At 38.8% G+C, this 23,041-nt stretch overlaps 1 protein-coding gene across 1 annotated transcript in view; it reads left to right on the forward strand.

Annotated features, from left to right (window-relative positions):
- The window catches only part of LOC131431446 (protein bowel), a 103,001-nt gene extending 80,299 nt beyond the window's left edge, over nt 1-22,702 (forward strand). The window contains exon 3 of the mRNA XM_058597168.1: nt 17,591-22,702. Within this exon, the coding sequence (XP_058453151.1) occupies nt 17,591-18,947 (1,357 nt within the window). The 3' untranslated portion in view covers nt 18,948-22,702. The remainder of the gene's footprint in view (nt 1-17,590) is intronic.
- Nucleotides 22,703-23,041: the final 339 nt, after the last annotated feature.

Here is a 23,041-nt window from a genome sequence, read left to right on the forward strand (position 1 = left end):
TTTTTTACGATTTCACCACGTCCTGGAATCGTTTAATTCAACACGGAACCACAAATCAAATCGGAACCACAAAAGAATGAATAAAAAAATTTATGCAATTGCTTGAACGTGGTTCGTTCAAGGAATGATATCGATAATAGAACTAGAAATTGTTAAACTCACAAACCTTACTTCGTTCAAACAAATCCGTGTATGGTAACAAATTTAACGATTTTGTAAATCTTACATCATCAATAAAACCGATAAATGCTTATGTCTATCAACGCCCTGATTCGACAGCAGAAACTAAACCGTTTTTGAATTCTGATCAAAATTCCAATCAGCTATACCAACATTATTCGGAGAGCCACAATGAACCGGTTTTCATTCAATGATTCCGAAGACTCACCCGACACGTCTTTAAACAGTGCCAAACTGTTGCTTTAGAACTGGCCGATTTCGTTAAATTTCGAAGTTAATTTGAATATTTTATAATCTTATGGTTCACCAATCGATTCGGGACGCGTTGGTAGGATTGGTTGCTAGTTCGTTGAAAAAAAAACATGAATGAACAATCAGAATGTTTTGGCATAGTTCTCAAATGTGAGAAGGTGATCCTTTTCAGAATGAAATTCTCTTGCTAGCAGAAGTAGCTACTCTACCGAATAAGATATTTCAACAAATCTTATTTAGCAATGTAGATTGCATTCCATTAGAATCAGCACCTTCATTATGCAATCATGATTCACAATTCAGCCATCAGTGCTTCTTCGTATCACCGTAAAAGCATCGGTATGAGTTATCTTCGGTAACCTTCTGCCGTTTGCAGCCCCAAACCGGGATACGAGAAGAAACTCTACGAGCCGGCATACGATATTGATCTCATTTCGCGTGCAGTAGAGGAGCGCAATTCAAGAAGCAATCCTATGCTTGATGTGCATCTCGTTGGTATTCACATCGCTCAACTCAAACAATCGAACGAGTCACCAACAACAACGCGACAGCTTCGGTAGGACGATTCAATGCCCCAACTCATTAATGCATCCTGTGTTTGCGAAGGTTTCTCAGCTTCCAAATCACAACGAATCGACCGACAGCATCCGGCAGTGCAAGCTGCAATCCTACAGACTTCCATTGTACCTCACTGCAGCGTAATCGATTGCGACGAATGCCTCAAATTCATGCCGGGTGAAATAAATCATCTACGGCTGTTTTTTTTCTCCTGCTCCTGGCAAGACGATGATGAAACGCGAAAGGCTTGACTGGAGACGACGACGACGACGACGACGACGACGACGATGACGACGATCGCTTATATGAACGTGGTATTCGTTTAATCTTGAAACTACCGCATGATGAGCACCGTCACCGCAGTTATAATGACACGAAACACACAACCTGACAGTGCTGCAGCTTTTATAGTAGGGCAATTGTTCCTATATTGGTGTTTATAGTCGAAATATCAAGAAACGACTCGGTCGGATTTCACTTCAAGCGTTGTCAGTCAATATCGTTACCTTTGTCATTAAAATCAGAATCATTCTTGCGTTGCTGTGCTTCTCGTCTGCATGTGATAAGCGATCGAACGCAGACGAAAATAATGCCAGATACCTTACATTTGAAATCGCAACAGAGCTGCCAATGAGGCAATGGTTATTTGTTCGTTTGCTCACTTTTTTTTCGGGGCGATGTAGTTGTAAATGTTCATCAGTGAGTTTACGAAGTCATAACATCAAACCGTTTTTATAGTTCATTCTCAATATGGATGGCTTATAGCAAAGTTCTTTTTATTTTTTGTTGTTGTTGATAAAACGAGCGATGCATTTGATGCTATGGGGCTCTGCTTCGAGAATCACCAAAAAGATATATTTCATTTTATTACTGTTCAAAACGGAACCCAGGTCCGACTCTGGCGAAGGGTGCATAAACGACGAAGAAAGTATGTTTTTATTGCCACAAATTAAAAAGTCTTTGCGAAAAGGTGACCACGAGACGGAAATTAATTATAATTACCACAAATGAACTGTCTTCAATCAAAATGCAGCTGTGTTTGCTGCAAATTAGCTAGACAAAATTGATGGTACTATACTAATCAACGAAATTGATTTAATTATGGTAATAATGGTTGAAATTAATAAAATAAACTTCTCTGAATGAGCAACGAGCTGAGTTAGTTTAATTTAAACTTTATTAAAGATGGGACTTAGTTGATTTGGTTAGACGGAATCAACAAAATAAACTAAAAGTATGTATGCATGTACGTATTTGGAGAGCTCAATTGAATATAAGATTGAATCATAGTTTAATATTTTAGTAAAATTGAGCTTTGATTTAAGATGACAGTCTCATTAATCGAAATCGCGATGATAGTTCTAAATTAATTTTTCATTTTTGCCTTTCCCTATAGAAAGGTAAAGACTGTCCCAGAAAGTATGGATGCAACCAAAAACCGCTGCCATTTCGCAATGGATCAGAATCTGTCAATTTTTATGGCTGCGTTCTGTTGTTTACACTCTTCGCTAACCACTTGTGCAGTTGTTTATTCGTTTTCATTAGTTTATTTCGAAATGCGTGGACTTTCAGCAGAACAATGTCGAAAAAATCGACGTCAACATTTCAAAAGGGCCTAAAAACAATTGACAGATTCTCTTTGTTTACTTTCTCTTTCGACTATATCTGCGTTATTATACAAACGTTCGTTACATATTTGGTAATGTTGGAAACATGGGGATATTGTCTTTCATTTTACACGAATACTTTGTAGGTACACGTGAAAATTAAGGAGATATTCACAAAAGAGAAAGTAAACAAAGAGAAACTCTCATTGGTTTATGTGCCCTTATGAAATGTTGACATCGAAATGTGTACAAATGGTGCACAGAACGCGGACTTTCACTGAGAAAGATAGCAAAAATGGAAGGAGTAAGTGAAAAAGCCGTGCGAAATGCAATCAGGAAGTTCGGTGAGAATAACACCCTGGGAGGATAAATCGAAAACGGGTCGAAAAAAAGGTCTTGCTAACCCTCAGTTGAATAAACGTATACTGAAGGCGTTCGAGCAAAAGAAGTAGGTTTCAGTTCGGGATGTGGCCAAAAAAGTGGGCACTTCGAAGTCAAATGTTCTTCGGGCTAAAGAACGTTTGAGTCTTCGAATCTATAAGAAGCAGAAACAACCAAAACGTAGTCCGAAACAAGAAGCATTGCTCAGGCCGAAGGTTCGAAAGCTGTACAATACGATTCTTGCTGGAAATTTGAACTTCATAATCATGGACGACGAAACCAACGTGAAACTCGATCACAAATCCTTGCCGGGACCACAATATTATACGGTGCGAGAACATCAAGTGTGAAACCAGTCCGAGACATCGATTGAAGGCGAAAAATTTGGTGAGAAAGCTTTGGTCTGGCAAGCAATTTGTAGCTGCGGTAAGATTTCGAAACCCTTCATCACCAATGCTTCAATGAACAGCGAAATAATGTTTACAAAAACGGCTTCTACCCATGATTCGAAGCCACAAGGATCCTGCTGTCTTCTGGCCAGATCTTGCTTTTTGCCACTACTCGGAATCAACGGTAGAATGGTATACTACCAAAAATGTCATTTTCGTCCCAAAATACATGAATCCACCAAAGTGCCCACAACTTCGACCAATTGAGGAATTTTGAACAATAACGAAGGCACAACTTAGGAAACATGTCTCGGCAGCCGAAACCATTCAACAATTCGAAAAAGATTGGAAAAAAGTGTCAAAACTTGTCGCCAGGAAGTCTCTACGGAATTTAATGAGGAACGTTCGCAAGAATGTGCGCCAGCCAGTCTACAATGGTTAAGTAGCAAATGTTGAGATTAATATTTTGTTGATGTTGTCTTATATTATCAGTATATCGAATAAAATTTGAATATCTAACACTTGTGAATTATTTACAGCGAAATCAAAGTGTGTCCATACTTTCTGGGACAGTCTTTAGATATCGGCAATACTGATCAAAAGCTTAACTGCCCAGGTAACCAATAAGCACATACTAATGCCGCACTATGATAGCAAATAATCGCTAATTGGCACGCTCTTGAGACTGAATTAGGACCGTTTTTGTCAAAATATACGCCTAAACATGGATCATTCTTATCTATGACAGGTGTGCATTCTAAATTCTGATTGATTTACAACAGATGCAGATTGCAGATATAGAGCTATAAGAATTTTCGGTGTTCATAAAAGCTATTTTACTGCTATTATTAGTGCTTACTGGTTACTTGGGTGGGTTCAAAGCATTTACTAGTGTCGTTCACACACGCTTAAATTTTATTGTTGGATCTCGGCAGAAAAATTGTCGAAATTCGCAAAGCCGAGTGCTCGGTAGCCGAATCGATCAAATTCAAAATTGTTGATAATTTTGGCAAACATTTGAGAATTTGTTTTTGTATTGAAGATAAACCAAACCTTCGATTGACGTTCAACGATTTTTTTGTAGTCTTGTTCAGACATAGAGCCGTCTTGAGTTACACTCTTAGAAAAAATTAGATTTATGCTTGACGTAAATTCAAGCAAGCCGTAATTTATACGGTGATGACACAATATTACATCTTCTAACATGTAAAAAAAAATGTTGCATCTGTATCGATATAAGCTTCAGCTAAATTAACTGTGAAGTTAATGATACGGCTTACCTTTACATGCTTAGAATTGTGAACGTAAGTGAATCGCGACGCTCCTTCTATGTGTATCTATAAAGATGTAAATTTTTCTAAATGTGTAGTTTTAAACTTTATCAGTATCTAGTGTCGTCTTCAAAGCAGAATAGCGAGGATAGACTTGTGATGCGGTGTGTGTTTGTTTTCTGTTGAATTTGATTCCATAGAAATAGGACTATAAGTGAATACTTTAGTGGCCAAGTACAGCGAAGCATGCTTGGTTCTTCTAGTCAATTAGGCTTTCTCTTCATGTGTTTTCAAATGCAGGGTAGTTTAATTGGCAAAATAATTTCCCCGGTTAGGTGCTAGCAGCGGATTGAAGTTCCGTCTCCGCGGTGACATTTTTGCGGTTTTCATTACATAGTTTCAGCTCAAAACGGTTCTACGTCTTAACAAGACTAAAACGAATCGTTGAACAACAAGAAATAATTTGTATTTCCTAATTAAATCGCACAAATCGTCTCTGTGCAACGCCGGCTATTTCCCTTTTAATTTAAAACTAATAATCGTTCAAAACACAAAGTTCATCAGCTCAAACAAGGACCACACTCTTTTCCACGGAAAATTCAATCGAACCAGCGAGCGTGATTCGAAGTGAAAAATGCAAAAGTTGTGAAACCCATTACTAAACCGAAATTCATTTATCACAACTTCCACATTACAAAACCAGGGACATTTGCATTATTGCGAAGCACCGACAATCCTTCATCTTTCGATCCGCGATGCACTGTGACCCCGGCCATGACAGCAAACGAAATAAAATGCTCAACGTGGCTTGAACAGTAGCATGATGGGTTGTTCGTGACGTTCGTCTTATGACGGCTGGTTCCCGAAAGGGGGGGTGGGATAAATGAAAAGGCTAAATACGCGGAGATCAACACTCAGCGCGGTTGACGAAATGGGCGCTCGGACGGTCGGAGTGGCGGAATGCAAAAACTTTAAGCTCTCACCCAACTCTCATTACCATCGAAGCGAAAACTCGTTTTCATTCGTCGTGATACCTCATCCGTCTCCTTTTCGGAAGAATGATAAATAATTTTCGTATTGCATTAAATGATTTAAAAAAAATCCTAGCTGACAGCTTCGAGCGATAGGCGGCTTGAGGTAGAGCGGCAAAAAAAACATCCTCGACACGAGCTGACACCCCGTAAAATTGTCTTGTTTTCGTGACATTCGCACGCTTCCTGGTCCTCGAGTTGTATCCTGTGAGGAGGGGGGGGGGGTCTCAGGAAGCTAAAAGAACGGGAGGAGTTCGCAACGACCAACCGTCAGAAAATGGTCGCAGGAAAAAAAACCGGAAAACGAAAAGCTGCATTAATATCCAGCTACTCATTTCGCTACTTTGTTGCATTCGTTACAAGCGGATTTCTGGGTGACGATTTGGAATTCGTCCAGTCGTCGCAGCATGGAATGTTTGTGGACGAAGATGAAAGAGACGATGCAATTCAAATCGGTTCACATCCGAACGATGTGGATTTTTGTTCTGTCTCGTTGCTCAATTTCAGTGCATTTCGATTGTAAATTTTAATGAATTTTGCATCTGGTTTGGTCTCAGGCACAAATCTCCAAATATCAAGGGGAACGTGCCATTTGAGCCAATTTGTTCTGATTCCTGGTTTGGTCTCGGTAATAGGTTATAATTTGAGTTCCGAACATCAACAATAGTAGGATGCGCTTTTCAGTTTAAAAACCCTTGATAATTTGAATGCAGCAAAAATGTAATTGGCAGTAGATTACAACCTGATAGCCACTAATCGTGTGGAACAATCAGTACGGCGCGGTGAACCTTTTCCAGTTTGTCACCACAAATCGTTAATTGTTTTGCAAGCATTACAACCGTCAAGAACTTTCCACCTGATCGGCTTTTGGCACAGTGGGCAAACCTCGAAGCTATAAATATCGCATCAGTCTCGTGGTTCGCTAAACAACGCTAACGCGAGGATAGCAACGACGACGATTCTGGTGAGTCGTGGATGGCGGTTTTATCGCGAGTTATTATGCAGGCTGCCCCCGTAAACTGTCGCTACTGCTCACTTGTTCGATCACGGGGAAATCGTGGCACGGTGGCACCGTCGGTTTAAGTGCGGAAGGTACGCGTAGGAAGCTACAGGTGCGACTATTCGAAACACAATCCAACAGGCAATGACAGGCCCGGCAGATAAGGAGGTAATTTATTGTAAACCGAATGGTCGCTGTTCGATGATTTCACGTGTTCATTTCAACTATACTTTTGCTACACTAGTGCAACCAGCTGAACACCAGAAGCGGACAAGAATTGTTTTTTTTTGTGTTCGTACAAATCTGCTGATGCCTAACCGGTTAAAGTAAAGTAAGAAACAACCGCCTCCGGACCGGTAGTGTCATATTAGCTCAACCGGCGGTGTCTGTCGAAGGAAACCTGGTATTTTGCGGTAGCAAACTAGAATCAAATTTCACCTTTAGACACCGTACATCGAATGGCATTTCACGGCAGTTGACTGCAAAATGGTTTCAGTTTGCACCTAGCCTGGGTAAGCAATTAATCATCGAAGGCAGTCAAAACAGAAATAACTGTTCTAGGTAACTGTGGTATCCGTATCACCGATTATTACAGCACTCAACAATTTGCAATTCCAGTCCAATTCTAACCTCAACGTCCCGCCTCCATTCGTTACAGAGAGTCACGCCAACAACTAACCGCTAATCAAATCTCAATTCTCCTCAACCCAAACAAAAAGTTACCAGTAAGTACCGCATTACGGCTAATGTTAGAGTGTGAACTGTTTAAAATCAATAATTGAATCCTAATGAGGCTAAAGTGTTCAACCATGGGCACTATAATTTTTTTGCTTTCTAGTGACCAAGCACTTTGAAAGTTCAGTTGCCGAGCGTGGAAAACTATCCGATCGGGTGCGGGCGGCCATAAGTGGCGCAAACATTCCCCGACGTACTCAAAACGTCTGCTGCCCCGGGAGTTGAGCCAGTCGATGCAGGAGACGCGTTGAAAACTAGTTTACGCGTACTGGGCGGAGTAATTACAGATTCTTGTTCTTATTCGGTTTAGAGAGTTGCAATTGCTCGCTTCGTTACCCAGTTCGTATGGTTTGGATGGAAGATTTTTATCTAAAATTAAAATTAATCACTGACCAACCAAGGGAACATCACGCGTCCGGTTGGTTCGTTCTTCGTTCGCCATGTTTTTCGATCTCGAACCATTCGCTTGCCATGGTTCGGATAATAATGCCAGGGTGGAAGCTTCGAATTCGTTCAACGATGAAAGCGCCAAGATACGGAGGTCGAGTCCAATCAAGCAGACGAAATATGCGTGAAACAAGAATGCTGGAGCCTCACAGATTAATGATCGAACGCGTATGTATGTATGTATAGGTGCATGAAATTATTCATTATGACGACAATGTGGCCAATCTCGCAGGAATTCAGGCGTTCATTTCAACGAGAACGAAAAATGGAGCATCATTATCTCGAAGTGCTCGCGCCCCAGAGCGAAATAATTGAGAGTCACTGAAGGATGCCACGACCGAAGACTCGCCGGATGGCACTGCGCGAAGTGGTTCAACGTTCGGGTCTGGTTGCCGATGTTTGATGAAATATCAAAATCAATCAATATAATCAATGTAATTATAGGCTATTCTTTGGATGGGTTTTGCAAGTTTTCTTGCCCTCATTGGATATTTTGAGTTGGAATATTGCTTTCCATAACATAGCCTTTTGTCGTCGATATGATATCCTATACGCTATGTCAATTTCACAGAGTTATAATTTTGTAACATTCATTTAAAATTTTATATCGAAATATGTTCCATCTGATTTGGACAGCACAACATTCACGAACTAACCAAATTCTGACATGTAAATTAGGTTGATCACATATTAAACTTATTACAAAATTTCAAACTTAAATCAACGAAATTACTTTAGATTAGGATCCGACTTCCGGTTCCGGAATTACAGGGTGAAATGCACCAAAAATGTGAAATTAATATCACCTAATTTCCTCGAAGATGGTTGAACCGAGTTTCACAAACTTAGATTCAAATTAAATGTCTCATAGTTCCAAACAAAGTTCCGGAATTTCATATGTATCCAACTTTCGGTTCCGGAAATGTGAAAATAATTCACCAAAAATGTGGAAATAATGTCACTCACTTTTCTCGAAGATGGAAATTCTGAAGATGCCATAAGAATATCCCAATTTTCATTCCGATCAAATAAACCGTTGATAGTCCCACAAATAATTTGCTGAATTCTATCCACGTCCGACTACCGCTATATTTTTTTTTCAAAATTCAAATCGTCATAGAGAACAAAAAAATCTACAGCTAGAACTCAATTTCCGAATTCTGAACTTGAATTATAAGTCTGAATTCTGGATAGAAGTTTTGCAATTGTATTCTGATCTGAACCTCAATTTCAAATCCAGAATTCTATTTCAAAATTCATTTTCAAGTCCAAAAATTCCTTTTCCAAATTTTAACTCCAAAGTCTAGGTCTAGAACCAAGAACCAGGCTTAGATGAAAATTCTTAAATTTGATCCAATTTCCAGAATTCTAGATTTCAATTCTGGCCCTGGATTCCAGACGAGGAACTGAATAATAGATCTGGATTATGAAAATGAAAAATAAAATCTGGTCTTGGATTTTGAAACCAAATTTCAGAACTGAACTCTAGAATTGGATTCTTGACCTGGATTCCGATCTGAACTGAATGAAACAACTACGAAGCCTAGAATAAAAGAAGCATCAAATTTTTACCTTTTTCACTTATATGAAAAATTTAATTTCGAGTTATTTGTGGTTATATTACCGAAAATTTTATCCCAAATTGCTGATCATATCTCCGATGACATGTAAAAAACCTGTTTTAATCCACCTAGTGGTGTAATGATGCCTTTCTCATATCAATCATACTGTCATATATAATACTGTGGTATTCTTCAAAATAATTTTCTTCGATTCTTAAAAGAATACCCGAAATCGGTTTGTTTGACCGTCTACTGATAAAAACTATCAATTGTAAAATTTTTAGTAATGGTATACAATTTTTAACCCACTTTACCCTATATTTCCGGATGCGGAAGTCGGATCCGCATGAAATTCAGGAATTACGTATGGGACCACAGGACCTTTCATTTGAAAATAAGTTTGTGAAAATCGGTCGCGCCATCTATGAGAAAAGTTAGAACATATATTTTCTTATTTTTGCACATTTTACCCTATAACTCCCGAACCGGAAGTCGGATCCAAATAATATTCAGGAATTTTTTATGGGACCACAAGATCTTTCATTTGAATCTAAGTTTGTGAAAATCGGTTCAGCCATCTCCGAGAAAAGTTAGTGCAAAAAAACGTTACAGACACACATACGCACATACACACACATACACACACACACAGACATTTTGCGTACTCGACGAACTGAGTCGAATGGTATATGACACTCGGCCCTCCGGGCCTCGGTTCAAAAGTCGGTTTTCACAGTGATTGCATAACCTTTCTATATGAGAAAGGCAAAAATTATGATGATACGTTGAATAAAACATAGAAATATTCACGATAAAAACCACTCTTCCAGAGGGTAAATTTTGAAAAGGTGCCCCATAGTAAAGTAAGCCGTATTCACGTCAAAAAATGTTCCATCGGTGACGGGTATAGCGTGATGGGTTAGTCGATGCCTTTCACTCAGCCCACCTGGGTTCGATTCTCAACCCCGCACGTAGGGTTAGAAAGTTTTTCTGACCCGAAGTGGCAAATGACCTTAAGGTTAAAGCCTCTATAATTGAAACAAAGCAAATATTCCGTAGTAATGGGGATTGGCTTCAATCTGTTGCGATACTGTAAGTATCGAGACCTAAAGTATCGATATTAACAGTATCGCTCTGATGTAATATTGATACCAAAAATACCGGATTCTCGAAAGAAAGTATCGATACTTCAAAGTATCGACTCGGTATCGGACATCCCTACAATGTAATAGGAATCTTCAAAACTTTTTTCTAAACTTTTTTTAAATTGTGGTATTTCAGGGAATTTCTGCTGTAATATACAGGAAAAAGTGAAAATGAGAAAGGCATCATTACACCACTAGGTGGATTAAAACAGGATTTTTTTCAAAACGATAGAAGCTTATATAATGATGCGAGAAATTCACACGTGAACTAGTAATTTTCAAGCTTTATTGAATAAAATGTATCAACCCAATTCTGCAAATTTTCCATTGCCGATATATTATATTCAGAAGTTTGCTAAAAAGATTTCCTGAAATTTCAATCACTGCACCGAAGATAAAAATAATAATTTGCTGAGATTAGCAACATCGCGTTTTTGATCAATTATTCGAAAACTAGAAAGCACTTCGAAAAATCAAAAACACTTAAGTTTGCGTAACCAAATTTATATTTGCAACTTTACTTTTCCGAACCGTAACTGGTTTTTGAAATGTTCTAGCGGTTACGGTTCCGTTCCACGGGACGATTTCAGAACTGAAAAATAGTGTTTGAAGCAAAATTGGACAAAAAAGCTGAAGAGCCAACTCAATATTACTATAACCAAAGTAATAGAAATTTAGAAAAGTTTTATACGAATTTCATCAATTTTTCAATGATGGTGGTGTGAAAAATGCACCGTGGGTTCGGTGGCTTTATATCATGAGCAAAAAAATAACACGAATTTTTGCATTGAAATAGCCCAAGTAGCACGTTAAGTTTCTGTCCTGTATTTTTCTACAGATTGTGCAATTTATCAAATTAGTTCATATTACTATTGTATTAACTGTTGTGTTATGCGCAAATTTTTCGGTGTTGTGAAACATATCTCTAAGTTCTTCCGTTGTCACGAACATTTATTCACAATTATTGTGCAACTGATACAAAAACACATGCATCGATCCTATCACAAATGCAGCAATTAAATCAGCGAAAAAACAATTGTGAAATTCATGGGAACTATAATGTAAAAAAGAATTGAATTGATGTTTACAAAAACATAGCAAACATAATTTCTAATGAATAAGTTTCACATTTGATTTTCAATACAACTGCCCGTAACACAAACATGAAACTTCAAATACTATATATTGTAGAATTAATCTTTTATGTTTTAGTAAATAGAAAATCGACAACGAACTGCATTTTTATGGTGGAACATGTGTTTTGATAATTGCACATCAATTTCTATGAAAATCTATTCCATTCTTTTCAATGAATATGATCGGGAGAATGTTTAAAATAAGTACAAGAAAGTTATCATACATTCATACACCTTTTCAGACGATTTTAATCATATTGATGCTTCAATTAATCTGAAAAATCTTGAAATGAATTGCTCTTCAATATTTTGAAATATGGCGTCAAGGGTAACAGTGTGTTGAAAAGAAAATGGTTCACCCAACGTAATAATTTATTTTACCTAAATAAATAGAAATATAAACATGAAAATATGGAAAAGAAAAATTTTTGTTTTTAGTTTTATTAAACAAGTTGACTTAAACAACAATACAGTTTAGTCATTCATCTTAGTGAATCCGACATTTCTGATACGCACTGTAGGTATTATTTTGGTGAGCCCATGTGCTTTAGTTGCAAAAACAAGTTGCAAAGCGGTAATATATAACTATGAGAGTAACTATGATGAACTTAACATTTTGTTCAATATCTTTGAAAAGTGATGTCAGGTCTGTTCATTTTTTCGCGAGATGAAAACCGAGTTCAAATTATTTGATTTGATTTTTGTTTTCATTACGTATGTAATGATGTATTTCTGAAATTTTTATGATAATATTCTCATGTCGGCAAGTTTTACGTTCATTTCAAGCAGATAAACCTGGTACAACTTATTTGCAAGTTTCGAATTGTTTTTCTAAAAATGAAGAAAACTGCACACACTGACCTAAAATTTCATGAGGTAGTCCAGACAATGCGGACTCGGCAACAAAATAGTTTTTACTGCAAGGTTTTCAATTCGGCTTATCAGTTTTTGCCTTGCGGAGAGCATAATTTCACTATTTTTTCTTCACAAGAGATATACAGTGTGTTCGGCATATATTGAGTCCGGTACAATTATGACAGCCATTTGGAAAATTTCTTATAAGTTGAACAATTGTTTTAGTTACTTCGTATTTACATGACGATGTGAAAATTTTGGTGGAGCTTCTATAACTACTAGTGCAACGTGGGCAAGTTGGTGATTTGCTGCACAATTGTTTTAGATAAACGCTGTTCACACAATTTAAGTGACGTTTTAAGAATATTTCATTAGGTGCCATATCCTACCTGACGTCTCGAGCGAAGGGTTTTAAGGGTTTTTGATTTGAACAAAAAGTACAGGGTGGGTCGTTCTAAGTGGAAGCATTTGTTTCTGAAAAATCTTTTTTATCCACCTAGTGGCTTAATGATGCCTTTCTCATACTACTTATATTTTCAAAAACCATAACTAGAAGATTCTGTCAAGTTACTTTTTTTGAAACTAAAATCTAAAACTTTTTTCGATATAAACTACCATCACATTTTTAATCTGTAAACAGTTATGTCAAGTTAATAAATATATAAAAAATTGGCAACCCTGCACGCTATACCAAATTGAACAAAGCACGCTGTGTGCTAGATGGGTGCGGTTTTGCATAATTTTGTATGACAGTTTGAAAGTTTTTATACTCATTGCCCTATAATTTCGAAACCGGAAATCGGATCTAGATGAAATTGCACAGTATCTTTAAAGACAATGAGAGTTTTAATTTGAATCATGATTTGTGAAAACCGGTTTAACCGTTGCTGAGAAATCGAAGTGAGTTCCGTTTTTTTGGAGCTTTTCTTCACTACTACCGGTGCGTTCGGAAGCGGAAACTGGGCACTAGTAGTCCCAAAGTAGATTTATATATCCACCAACTAACAAGGTCTGTCAACTAGATGATTTTACCAGTAAATTTTATAAAAATGTGAACGTTGTTTCGCCATTGATGGTGAAAAAATTCTCATGAAATTGAAAATTTTTGCTAATCTCACTGTAATATCGGAACCGAAGGTTGAATCTGGATTAACTTTTTGAATAATCTCAAAACCTTTCATTTGCATCTTAGTTTGTAAAAATCGGTTCAGAAGTTTCCGAGAAAATTGAATGCGCATTTTCTCATAGATTTGCACATATTGCCTTGTAATTCCGGAACCGGAAGTCGGATAAAGATAAAATTCATCAAATTAAAGATATCAGCGTATACCTTGGATTTCAAATAGCCCCAAAAAAAATGTCTGGTGGTGTCGAATCGGGTGATTTCGGGGGGGCAGTCAAAATCACCGTTTTTCGATATAACTCGTCCTGGGAACAATGGTCGTGACAAATCAATTGTTAGTCGAACTGTATGGCATGTTGCACCGTCCTGTTGAAACCATTTTCACGAATAATGGGCGTTACAAAATCATTTATCATGGTTCGATAACGACCGCCATTAACAGTTTTCGTTGCTCCATCATCATCTTGGAAAAAATAGGAACCAATCACCATATCCGCCCAAACACCACTCCAAACTGTATCTATTTGGTCGTATAGAGGCTGTTCCTCAATTAATTGAAGGTTTTCAGTGACATAGAACCGACAATTTTGCTTATTACGCATTCATTTAACGTAAAATGTGCGCATGTTTGGTTTTCACACTTGAGAAGTTATTTTGAACGTGGTGCTGAACAATTTGAATGCGTTCTTTTGGTGTGTACTGTTTCACGATGCACGTTGCTCCCACTTTAAATGGCCCACCCTGTATAAAGTATGATTCTGGTTGAACAACTCAATATTCGCTTTTTTGACACTTTCTTAAAAATCTTTGCTTTCGCGATGATCGACCGAAATCCAGTCCGTAAAAATAATAGCAACATACAAAACTAATTCAGTTTAAATCTATAAATTATTCTCTTATGTTTTTTTTCTTTCAATCCACTCGAATCAAAATCATATCTATTCACCAGCTCCTCTAATAAGCTCTAAACTGTAAAACTGTCAACAAACGTAGCCTTTTTTTCAAAGGAAGTAGGAGCCACATTTGCACCACCTAGTTCAGTGCATACCTCATTGGCTTCTTGAAATATCTTCGAAGCTGATCATGATTAGCATAATGATGCAATTTAAATCAACGATACACTAACAGTTTTTCGATGCTATTTCCATTTTATCGCATTCATTACCGCTCATTTTGTCATTTTGGTGCCTGACGTTTGCAGTTTTTCTTTTTCACATCGTCACTCGAGACCACGAATCGACTTTATGACTGTAAATGACGGGCAAACTTTATTACTGTAAATTGCTAGCTGGGTTGCTGGGCAAAGCATACCGATAGTATTTAGTACAAAGTTAGTTCGATACAGCTTCCAGTGGAATGGGGATGGACTAAAGCGTGTTGATAGCAGTTTCGCAATTAGCATAAATTAGGTAAGTTTATTTCAACGATCATCCGACGATATAACGCCTGATATGGTTAATAGCGCGAACGTTTGCTACAATGTTGTCGCACAGTTCAAAAGTTGACAGTTTGTAGCAACGCCGTCCTTAGCTTAGTCGTTAGTGTCAAATTGGCACCAAAAAAATTTGTGAAGAACCGGTCAGTCAGCATATCACTGAAAGTGTTTGTGTCTCTTGAACGGTTTAATAATTATGAACCACAAAAAATATTCCGGCAAACATAAAGAAAATCCAAAAACGTTCCAGCATCGAACTTGAAATCTTTCAAATCTCCAGACGCCTTCCCAGAATCGAATTCCATCCTCGAAACCACCAATCGACAGAAGGATCCACCAAAAGCGAAACTCACCGCACGCAACTATGCATGATTTATGTTATCAAATGCTTTTTGTAGCCTCGTCCCAATTCCAACGAAAAGCTTTTTGTGGTGTTTGAAGCGGAGCCAAAGTGTTTCGTCGGAAATGCAGTTTTTATGTAAGGAAAAACTCGATGGGGAAAAAACATGCAACCTTAACCCGTTTAGGTAGCGTCTGGATCAGTCGCCGCAGCTTCAACCAAAGTGCTTTTTGATACACGCTGACATGTGGGAAAAACCGATCTCAAATCACAAACATATAGCAAACCACCTGCGTCCATGATTTTGACCACGTGGCTCGGTCCAGTCCACCATAATTCGCATATTGAAAATTTGAAACCTGTTGAATCTTTCCCGCCGATGACGACGACGACGACGACGCACCCGTCAGATCAAGAAATATGATTTCCCTGTGTCGAACCCGCGGCGACCGGTAGCTAATGAATGCAAATATGGTTAATAGTTTGTTTCCTGTCAGTTTGTTGTGTTTAGGCATGTCTTCCCAGCCCAGAGCTGGAAACTCTCGGTGGAAACTGACAGCCCGCGTAGGTCGCAGCGAAGCGGAAAGCATGGTCGTGCGCAACATGCAGTATTTTATTATTTCTGTGTAGTTTTTTTTTTCTTTCTGCGCTCTACTCCGAGTGCCTGGTCTGGTCCCATTTGCATACATGAATGTGCCAGAGCCCGATGATGATCGCTTCGCCATGGTCAGGTGCTATTTGGGCGGGATGTGGCAGCGGTTGTTTATTTTTCTACCTAATATCGAATTAAATATGATAATTTGTGAATTTATCTTGTTTTAATACCAAACCTATGCGGCACGGTAGGTGCGACTAGGGGAGTGGTCGTCCGGGTCGCTGGCTGGGTTTGTCGAGGCTACGAGAAAAAGTTTCCACCGATGCGATGGAATGAATGGAAAATTTTAAAATCATTGTATTTCGTAATATTTTCATGTTTATTTTATATGAAAATTGCTTTTAACGTCATCTGGAGAGCTTCTCGATGACGTCCGAACTTGCACCATTTTCATGGCAGCAAAACGCACTGGTCCACTTTCGTTGTACCCCATTATTTCGGACCACGGCACAAACACGAAAGCACATAACCCCGAACTAGAGAAAAGTGCAATGTACTCAACACAAAAAGTTACGGATCAGTTGTGGATCTTAAAAACATACCATGTTAGCATGCTAGCTATGCATAAAAGCATGTCGCTGGCACACTTAAGTTAACCGGACGGACCGGTAGAGAAAAACTAGTGACAGTTCGGTAATTTTTTTATCCTATAAATGTTAGTGATATAACTGAATGAGTATAGCTCTAATTTCTAGTATTCTCTGTCAACAAAAATTTTGATCCACCATGAAATTTAGGAAATAATTTTCACTGAAAACTAAAAATTGAAACTCCGTTTCGGGGCTGGGCAGCGCAAAACTCCGAAGAAAAGACTCATCCATCTAAGGCAGTTTTCTTCGTTTGCTTTAAACACTTTTTACCAGCACTACGCTGATTGTGGCCTCGAAGGCTCTCTCACTCGGACCATTCGTTGGAATAAGTGGTTTCCCAGCAGCAACAGCAGCAGCAGCAACAGCATCTAAATAGTAGACGTTCAACGGAGAAGCTTCCTAAGCAGTAAAACTGATACCTTCTACCAACACGTGGGTCGGAACGAGGTGTACGGGGAAAGGGCTATCGGGCCGTGGGGCGGTGATCTACAACACAAAATAAACAACATATAAATATATTTCTTCGAAAGATGGCGGCCAGCAACCGTCGTCGTGTCCGGGCCAGGCGAGAGAGTAAAAAAAAAGGGGGGAAAAGATAAACGTTCTTCATCGTTTTACTTCTCCGGTGAGTGGACCCGATTGGGTTGGGTGACCGTGGCCTGTAGTGAAACTACATGTTGTCAGGCCGGAGAAGCGCGCAGGAGAACTTCGATAATTGGAACAAAATATTTTGCATGTTGAAAGTTGGATGCGAAAGAACGGGGGAGTCAAGGGACTGAACTGATTTCATTACAAGGGACAGTTGCCCGCTTCCTGGGCTGTGTGTAACTTTGCTTCAACTGCAGGACAGTAATTCGATATTTCTTATAGCGAGTTGTTTTCTCTTCTCCTTTTTCAGATACATCCATTCAAAGGAAAAGCCATTCAAATGCACCGAGTGTGGCAAAGGTTTCTGCCAGTCGCGAACGCTGGCCGTGCACAAGATTCTGCACATGGAGGAGTCGCCTCACAAGTGCCCGGTTTGCAATCGCAGCTTTAATCAACGTTCGAACCTGAAAACACATCTGCTGACCCATACCGATCACAAACCATACGAATGTAATTCCTGCGGAAAGGTGTTCCGAAGAAACTGTGACCTGCGGCGTCATGCACTAACCCACACGGTTGGAGACGTTCCGGCCGAATCGTTGGATGTCGGAGATGATGATCCCAATCTGAGCGGTGATGAGGACGAAGGTGTCTTGGAGGTTGATTCTCCGGTACACTCACCTGCCGGTAGAAATAGATCCCCATCTCCACCGCTGGATATGCCCGTTTCTGCTGAACTTGAGGATGACTACCCAGATGAACACGACGGAGAGAATGATGAAGATGAAACGATCAGTGTAGCAGGTCACGAGCCAGATCCAACACCAGTAGTTCAGTGCCATCACGAGAGACCCACCGGATCCAAGAGTCCGTATACTATGCGGCCTCAGTATGACCATGGAAGTAGATCATTCATGTTGCCTCCATTGCCGCATCATCTAATGAACCAGAACTCCGGCGGTGAGGATCTAACAACGGGCGGATCCGGACCGGGACTTTCGTCACAGCATCCACATGACATGTTCATTCCCATGCTTCACGTTCGAAGAGATTTGCATCATAAAATGGGATTACTCGGTCGAGCTTCATCCACAATTACGAGTGGCCTGATGGAATCGGGTGGTCCATTTTTCGGTTCCATCCCGCTGCGAAAACGAGCCATGGGCCCGGATGGCGAAGCACATCCCATCATGGGACGCAATCTGATGTCTTCTCATCTTTCACCAGCGATGATGAATCAACGTCCGTTAATGAAACCAACCGATGACCCCCACAAACCCACCGCTCATCCACCACCTGATGCTCCTCACGAATCCGTTCCAATGATGTCCCCAACATCTCCGCTCCTGTCACCTCACCTTTCGTCACCGTCCCTGCCACTTCAACTACCTCCACCCCCACCCAATCAAGTACCCATTAATCTCGTCAATCTGCCTCCTTCCGTGGCGAAATCGCCTCCGAATCCTGTCCACTGTCCATCGTCATCGCAGCCATCGACTACCGTGCAAGTCGCACAATCGTCACCGGCGATTGTCCCGTCGCCATCCTCACTATCGAACACACCGCAACCACCTACAGCATCCGTGTTGCAGCCGCAACAACCGCCACCGCCACCACCACCATCACGTAAGACTGGTTTCAGCATAGAGGACATCATGCGCCGCTAATGAAGGAAGCAACGTACCGCCACCGTCGGCACCGTTGGCAGCATCGTTCGAATCAATCAATCAACCGTAGACGGTTAATTAATCCTAATGAATGTTACAAATGTACAAAAAAAGCAAACAAAATCACCACAACAACACGTACGAGAACAGAACAAAAAAAAAACACACACACACACATGAGGACGCAACTGTGCCTGGATGTTGAGGGTGGGAGAAAGAAGAAGAAAGGAGAAAAGGTTTAGGGTTTCACTTCCATCAAGTATTTTGTACTGATATTGACAAAAAACGCCAACATTTCACCTTCCCCCCAGAATTGAGTGAGCAATGCCCGTGAACTTGTGGATATCAGGCTATCAATCCAATACGGAGCAAAGTCGTGGTTTTTGTTTGGGATGGAAAATAGATTCCCGGACCACTAACTAGCATTCGTGTTGCTGAGGGTTGTTTTTTTTTGCAACGATTTCTCAATTTGGGAGATGCTTTAATATTAAACGAAACCAAACGTGAGCATCTTAAGATTTTGTTTTCACCGTACAAGTTGAAAATATGATGATTACTTAACTTGAAACCGAAACCCTAGCTAAAAAACGAAACCAACGAACAGTTCTGAATGGAAGTGAGAGTTGATTTTTTATTTGCTAAAATTAAAATGCCACGTAAGCTCTCCGTTGATTTGAATTGCGTTGATTTCATTCATAAAGTTTCAAATATCAAATGGCAATAATGGTTTTTATGAAAAACACGTTCTGTGGGTATTTCATTTAGCGATCGTGAGCCGTGGAATCAATTTGATTCCTGTTTTTTTTTATCATAATGGCGGAAACGATTTCAATAACGGTAGTTAGGCTGGTAACGGGTATAGCGCGATGGGTTAGTCGATGCCTTTCACGCAGCCCACCCGGGTTCGATTCCCAACTCCGCACATAAAGCCAGAAAGTGACCTCAAAGTTTAAACCGCTATAATCGAAGCAAAAACATAAAACGGTAGTTAGAAAACGTTGTTGAAACTGTTGTTCTAAACATAGAATCATTCTTGCTTCATGCCATCGGAAATATGTTCAGTAACTTATGGTAAAATTTAGTAGAGTATGTAGTATCAATGAATTACGCAGAATGTAATCCTGAACTTCGTCGTAGCGTTAGACGAAATAGGACCATTCGAGCAGCAGCCAAAACTCGGCATCAGAAGTTTTGCCATAAAATGAAAAGGCACTCGAGCTTATTTAAATTGAAGAAAATCAACAATTCGAAACTTGAAAAACTTTTTTTAACATTTTCTTCCATTGAAGCAAGTGATTCTACAACAGAATAATCAGTGAAGAAGTTTTGACTGTTGTATTTTTCAATTCGTGAAGAAAGCAGGCCAGTTATATCTTTATTCACATAATTCAGTTATGTCTCTGATACTACCCACCCTTATTTTTTTTTGAATTCCGAAACTAGTTTATTTTGATTCTTGACCCATGCTTCTAAAATACAAGTTATGAGTGAAAATGTTGCGATGAAAATAGATCTCGGTCCGAATACTTGTTTCACAAAAATGTTTTCCTGTTTGATAATTTGAAATATCGAGCTCATGTTCATGTGTCTCTCAAAAAGCAAAGCCTAATATATGCATCATTTATTTCATCTGATCTTGAACAACCAGAAATCAGTTATGGCATTTCACTAGAGTAATACACCAGAGCGTGAGTTTCATTCCTACGCTACGGATTCATTCGGTGGGCAGCACACAACAAGGAATGCGCACTTCTTTTTAGTGTCCATTATACAGACTTTGAATGTGTACTTGTGTTGAAAGAAGCTGGTGCGAGTGAACCACATTCTCTTCGCATGGAATCGCTCTCACGTGCTCTCGTCAAGAAGTGATCACTGCACAGTGGTCCGAAACGGGAGATTGTCCTGACAAAAATATTTTCACTATTAAATATTAGTTTTTTGTAGTTTGTGTCTTCATAAAAGTAATCAAATGACGCTCTTTTTGATGAAAAAAGTTACTAGGGTGGTCCTCATTTAGATTGAAATCTGAAAATTACCTTTCGTAATTGAACTCAAAAATGATTTTGTTGTACAATAAAGTTTTAGGAAATTCTATTTTGAGCAGCTTTGCTAAAAAAAGCACCTCTCTAGCTTTTCATTTGATCGAGTTACATCAATTTTCCCGAGTAAAAGTAGGGTGGTTCCTGAAAAATTACTTGTTTTGTTCTAACTTTTTTGTGAAACGTTCTACGGAAAATATTTCTTCAGAAGAGTTGTTGAACTATTCATTGCGCATAATTTTGCTTAACCAAGCTTTTTCATATGAGCTACCAGTAAAAAGTTATGATTGTTTTTCATCAAAAACTAGTCAAGCTTAAAATATCAATATTCATTAGATGCCACATTGATAAAAATGTATCCTATGCGGTTTCTGAAAGGTCATAATATAAGTGTAAATTGAAGAGAAAATTGGAAGGGCGTTATTTTTTTAACTTATTTAAATTAGTCTTAAAAATACCTTCAAAAAACTCAAAAACATTGCATAACTCTTAAACGCCTTAACGTATCAACATACTTTGTTCAGCAATATAATAGTATCAAAATAGTTCTACAAGTGTTCTATACATTGTCCTTTCGAAAAATGAGACACACAAAAACTACAGCCGAAAATAGATTGCAGAACAATTTTAATAAATTTATTACCAAAATAACTACTTTAATTTAGTTTGAGCAACTGAGAATTAAAGATACTGTGTACCGAATAGCCTGTAAAAATCGGAAAACGACGTACAATGAGTATTGGTTCGAATAAATATATTCTACTCATTTTAACAAACTAATGATTTTATTGGGTTTCAGGAAGTGCTTTGACTTACAAAAAATCTATTTTCGGCTGTGGTTTTTGTATGTCTCATTACTCGAATGGACAATGTATGGAGCACTTGTAGAACTATTTTGATTCTATTATTTTGCTGAAGGAAGTATGTTGATATGTTAAGGCGTTCAAGAGTTATGCAATGTTTTTGAGTTTTTTGAAGGTATTTTTAAGACTAATTTAAATAAGTTAAAAAAATAACACCCTTCAAATTTTTTCTTAAATTTTTACTTATATTATGACCTTTCAGGAACCGCATAGGATACATTTTTATCAATCTGGCATCTAATGAATATTGATATTTGAAGCTTGACTAGTTTTTGATGAAAAATCAATAATAGCTTTTTGCTGATAGCTCATATGAAAAAGCCTTGTTAAGTAAAATTGTTCGCAATGATTAGTTCAACAACTCTTTTGAAGAAAACTTGTCCGTAGAACGTTTCACAAAAAAAGGTAGAACAAAAAAAGTGATTTTTCGGGAGCCACCCTACCTTTACTCGGGAAAATTGATGTAACTCGATCAAATGAAAAGCTGATGCTTTTTCAGCAAAGCTGCTCAAAATAAAATTTCCTAAAACTTTATTGTACAACAAAATCATTTTTAAGTTCAATTAAGAAAGTTAGACTAGTAACTTTTTCCGTCAAAAGGAGCGCCATTTGAATACAAACAACTTTTGTGAAGTCACGAACTACAAAAAACTAATATTTAATAGTGAAAATATTTTTGTCACGCTGATTTCCCGTTTCGGACCGTAGTGCACTGGCGCGTGATGGTGAACGAATACTTCTGTGAACTTCAATTAATAGAGCGTATATCTGGCCTTGCTATGAAAATCTTGCAAGGGAAAACGTAAACTCAACGATAAATTGTTTCAGGCCCGTGCGCAGGAATCATCCATGGGGGGGGGGGTTTCAAGGGGAGAGGGGGGTGTCCAAAAATGTGAAACGAATTCTGACAGGATCGTGCGCGGGGGGGGAGGGGTTTCAAATTATGTCAGTTTATAAATTGATAAAAAATTGATAAAAAAATATGAATTGTCAAGTTATTTGCACTTTAATATAATACGTACTCCATTGTTCATGAAACTTAATTTTAAAAAAATTCTTCATGGGGGGGGGTTAAAACCCCCAAACCCCCCCCCCCCCTGCGCACGGGCCTGAATTGTTTTATTTGCTGATTTTGCGTGTCCCACGCTTCTTCTACGCAAATCATACACCAGAGTGCTCACCTCTGTGAAAA

Source organism: Malaya genurostris, chromosome 2, assembly GCF_030247185.1.
Source record: "Malaya genurostris strain Urasoe2022 chromosome 2, Malgen_1.1, whole genome shotgun sequence".
Lineage (NCBI taxonomy): Eukaryota > Metazoa > Arthropoda > Insecta > Diptera > Culicidae > Malaya > Malaya genurostris.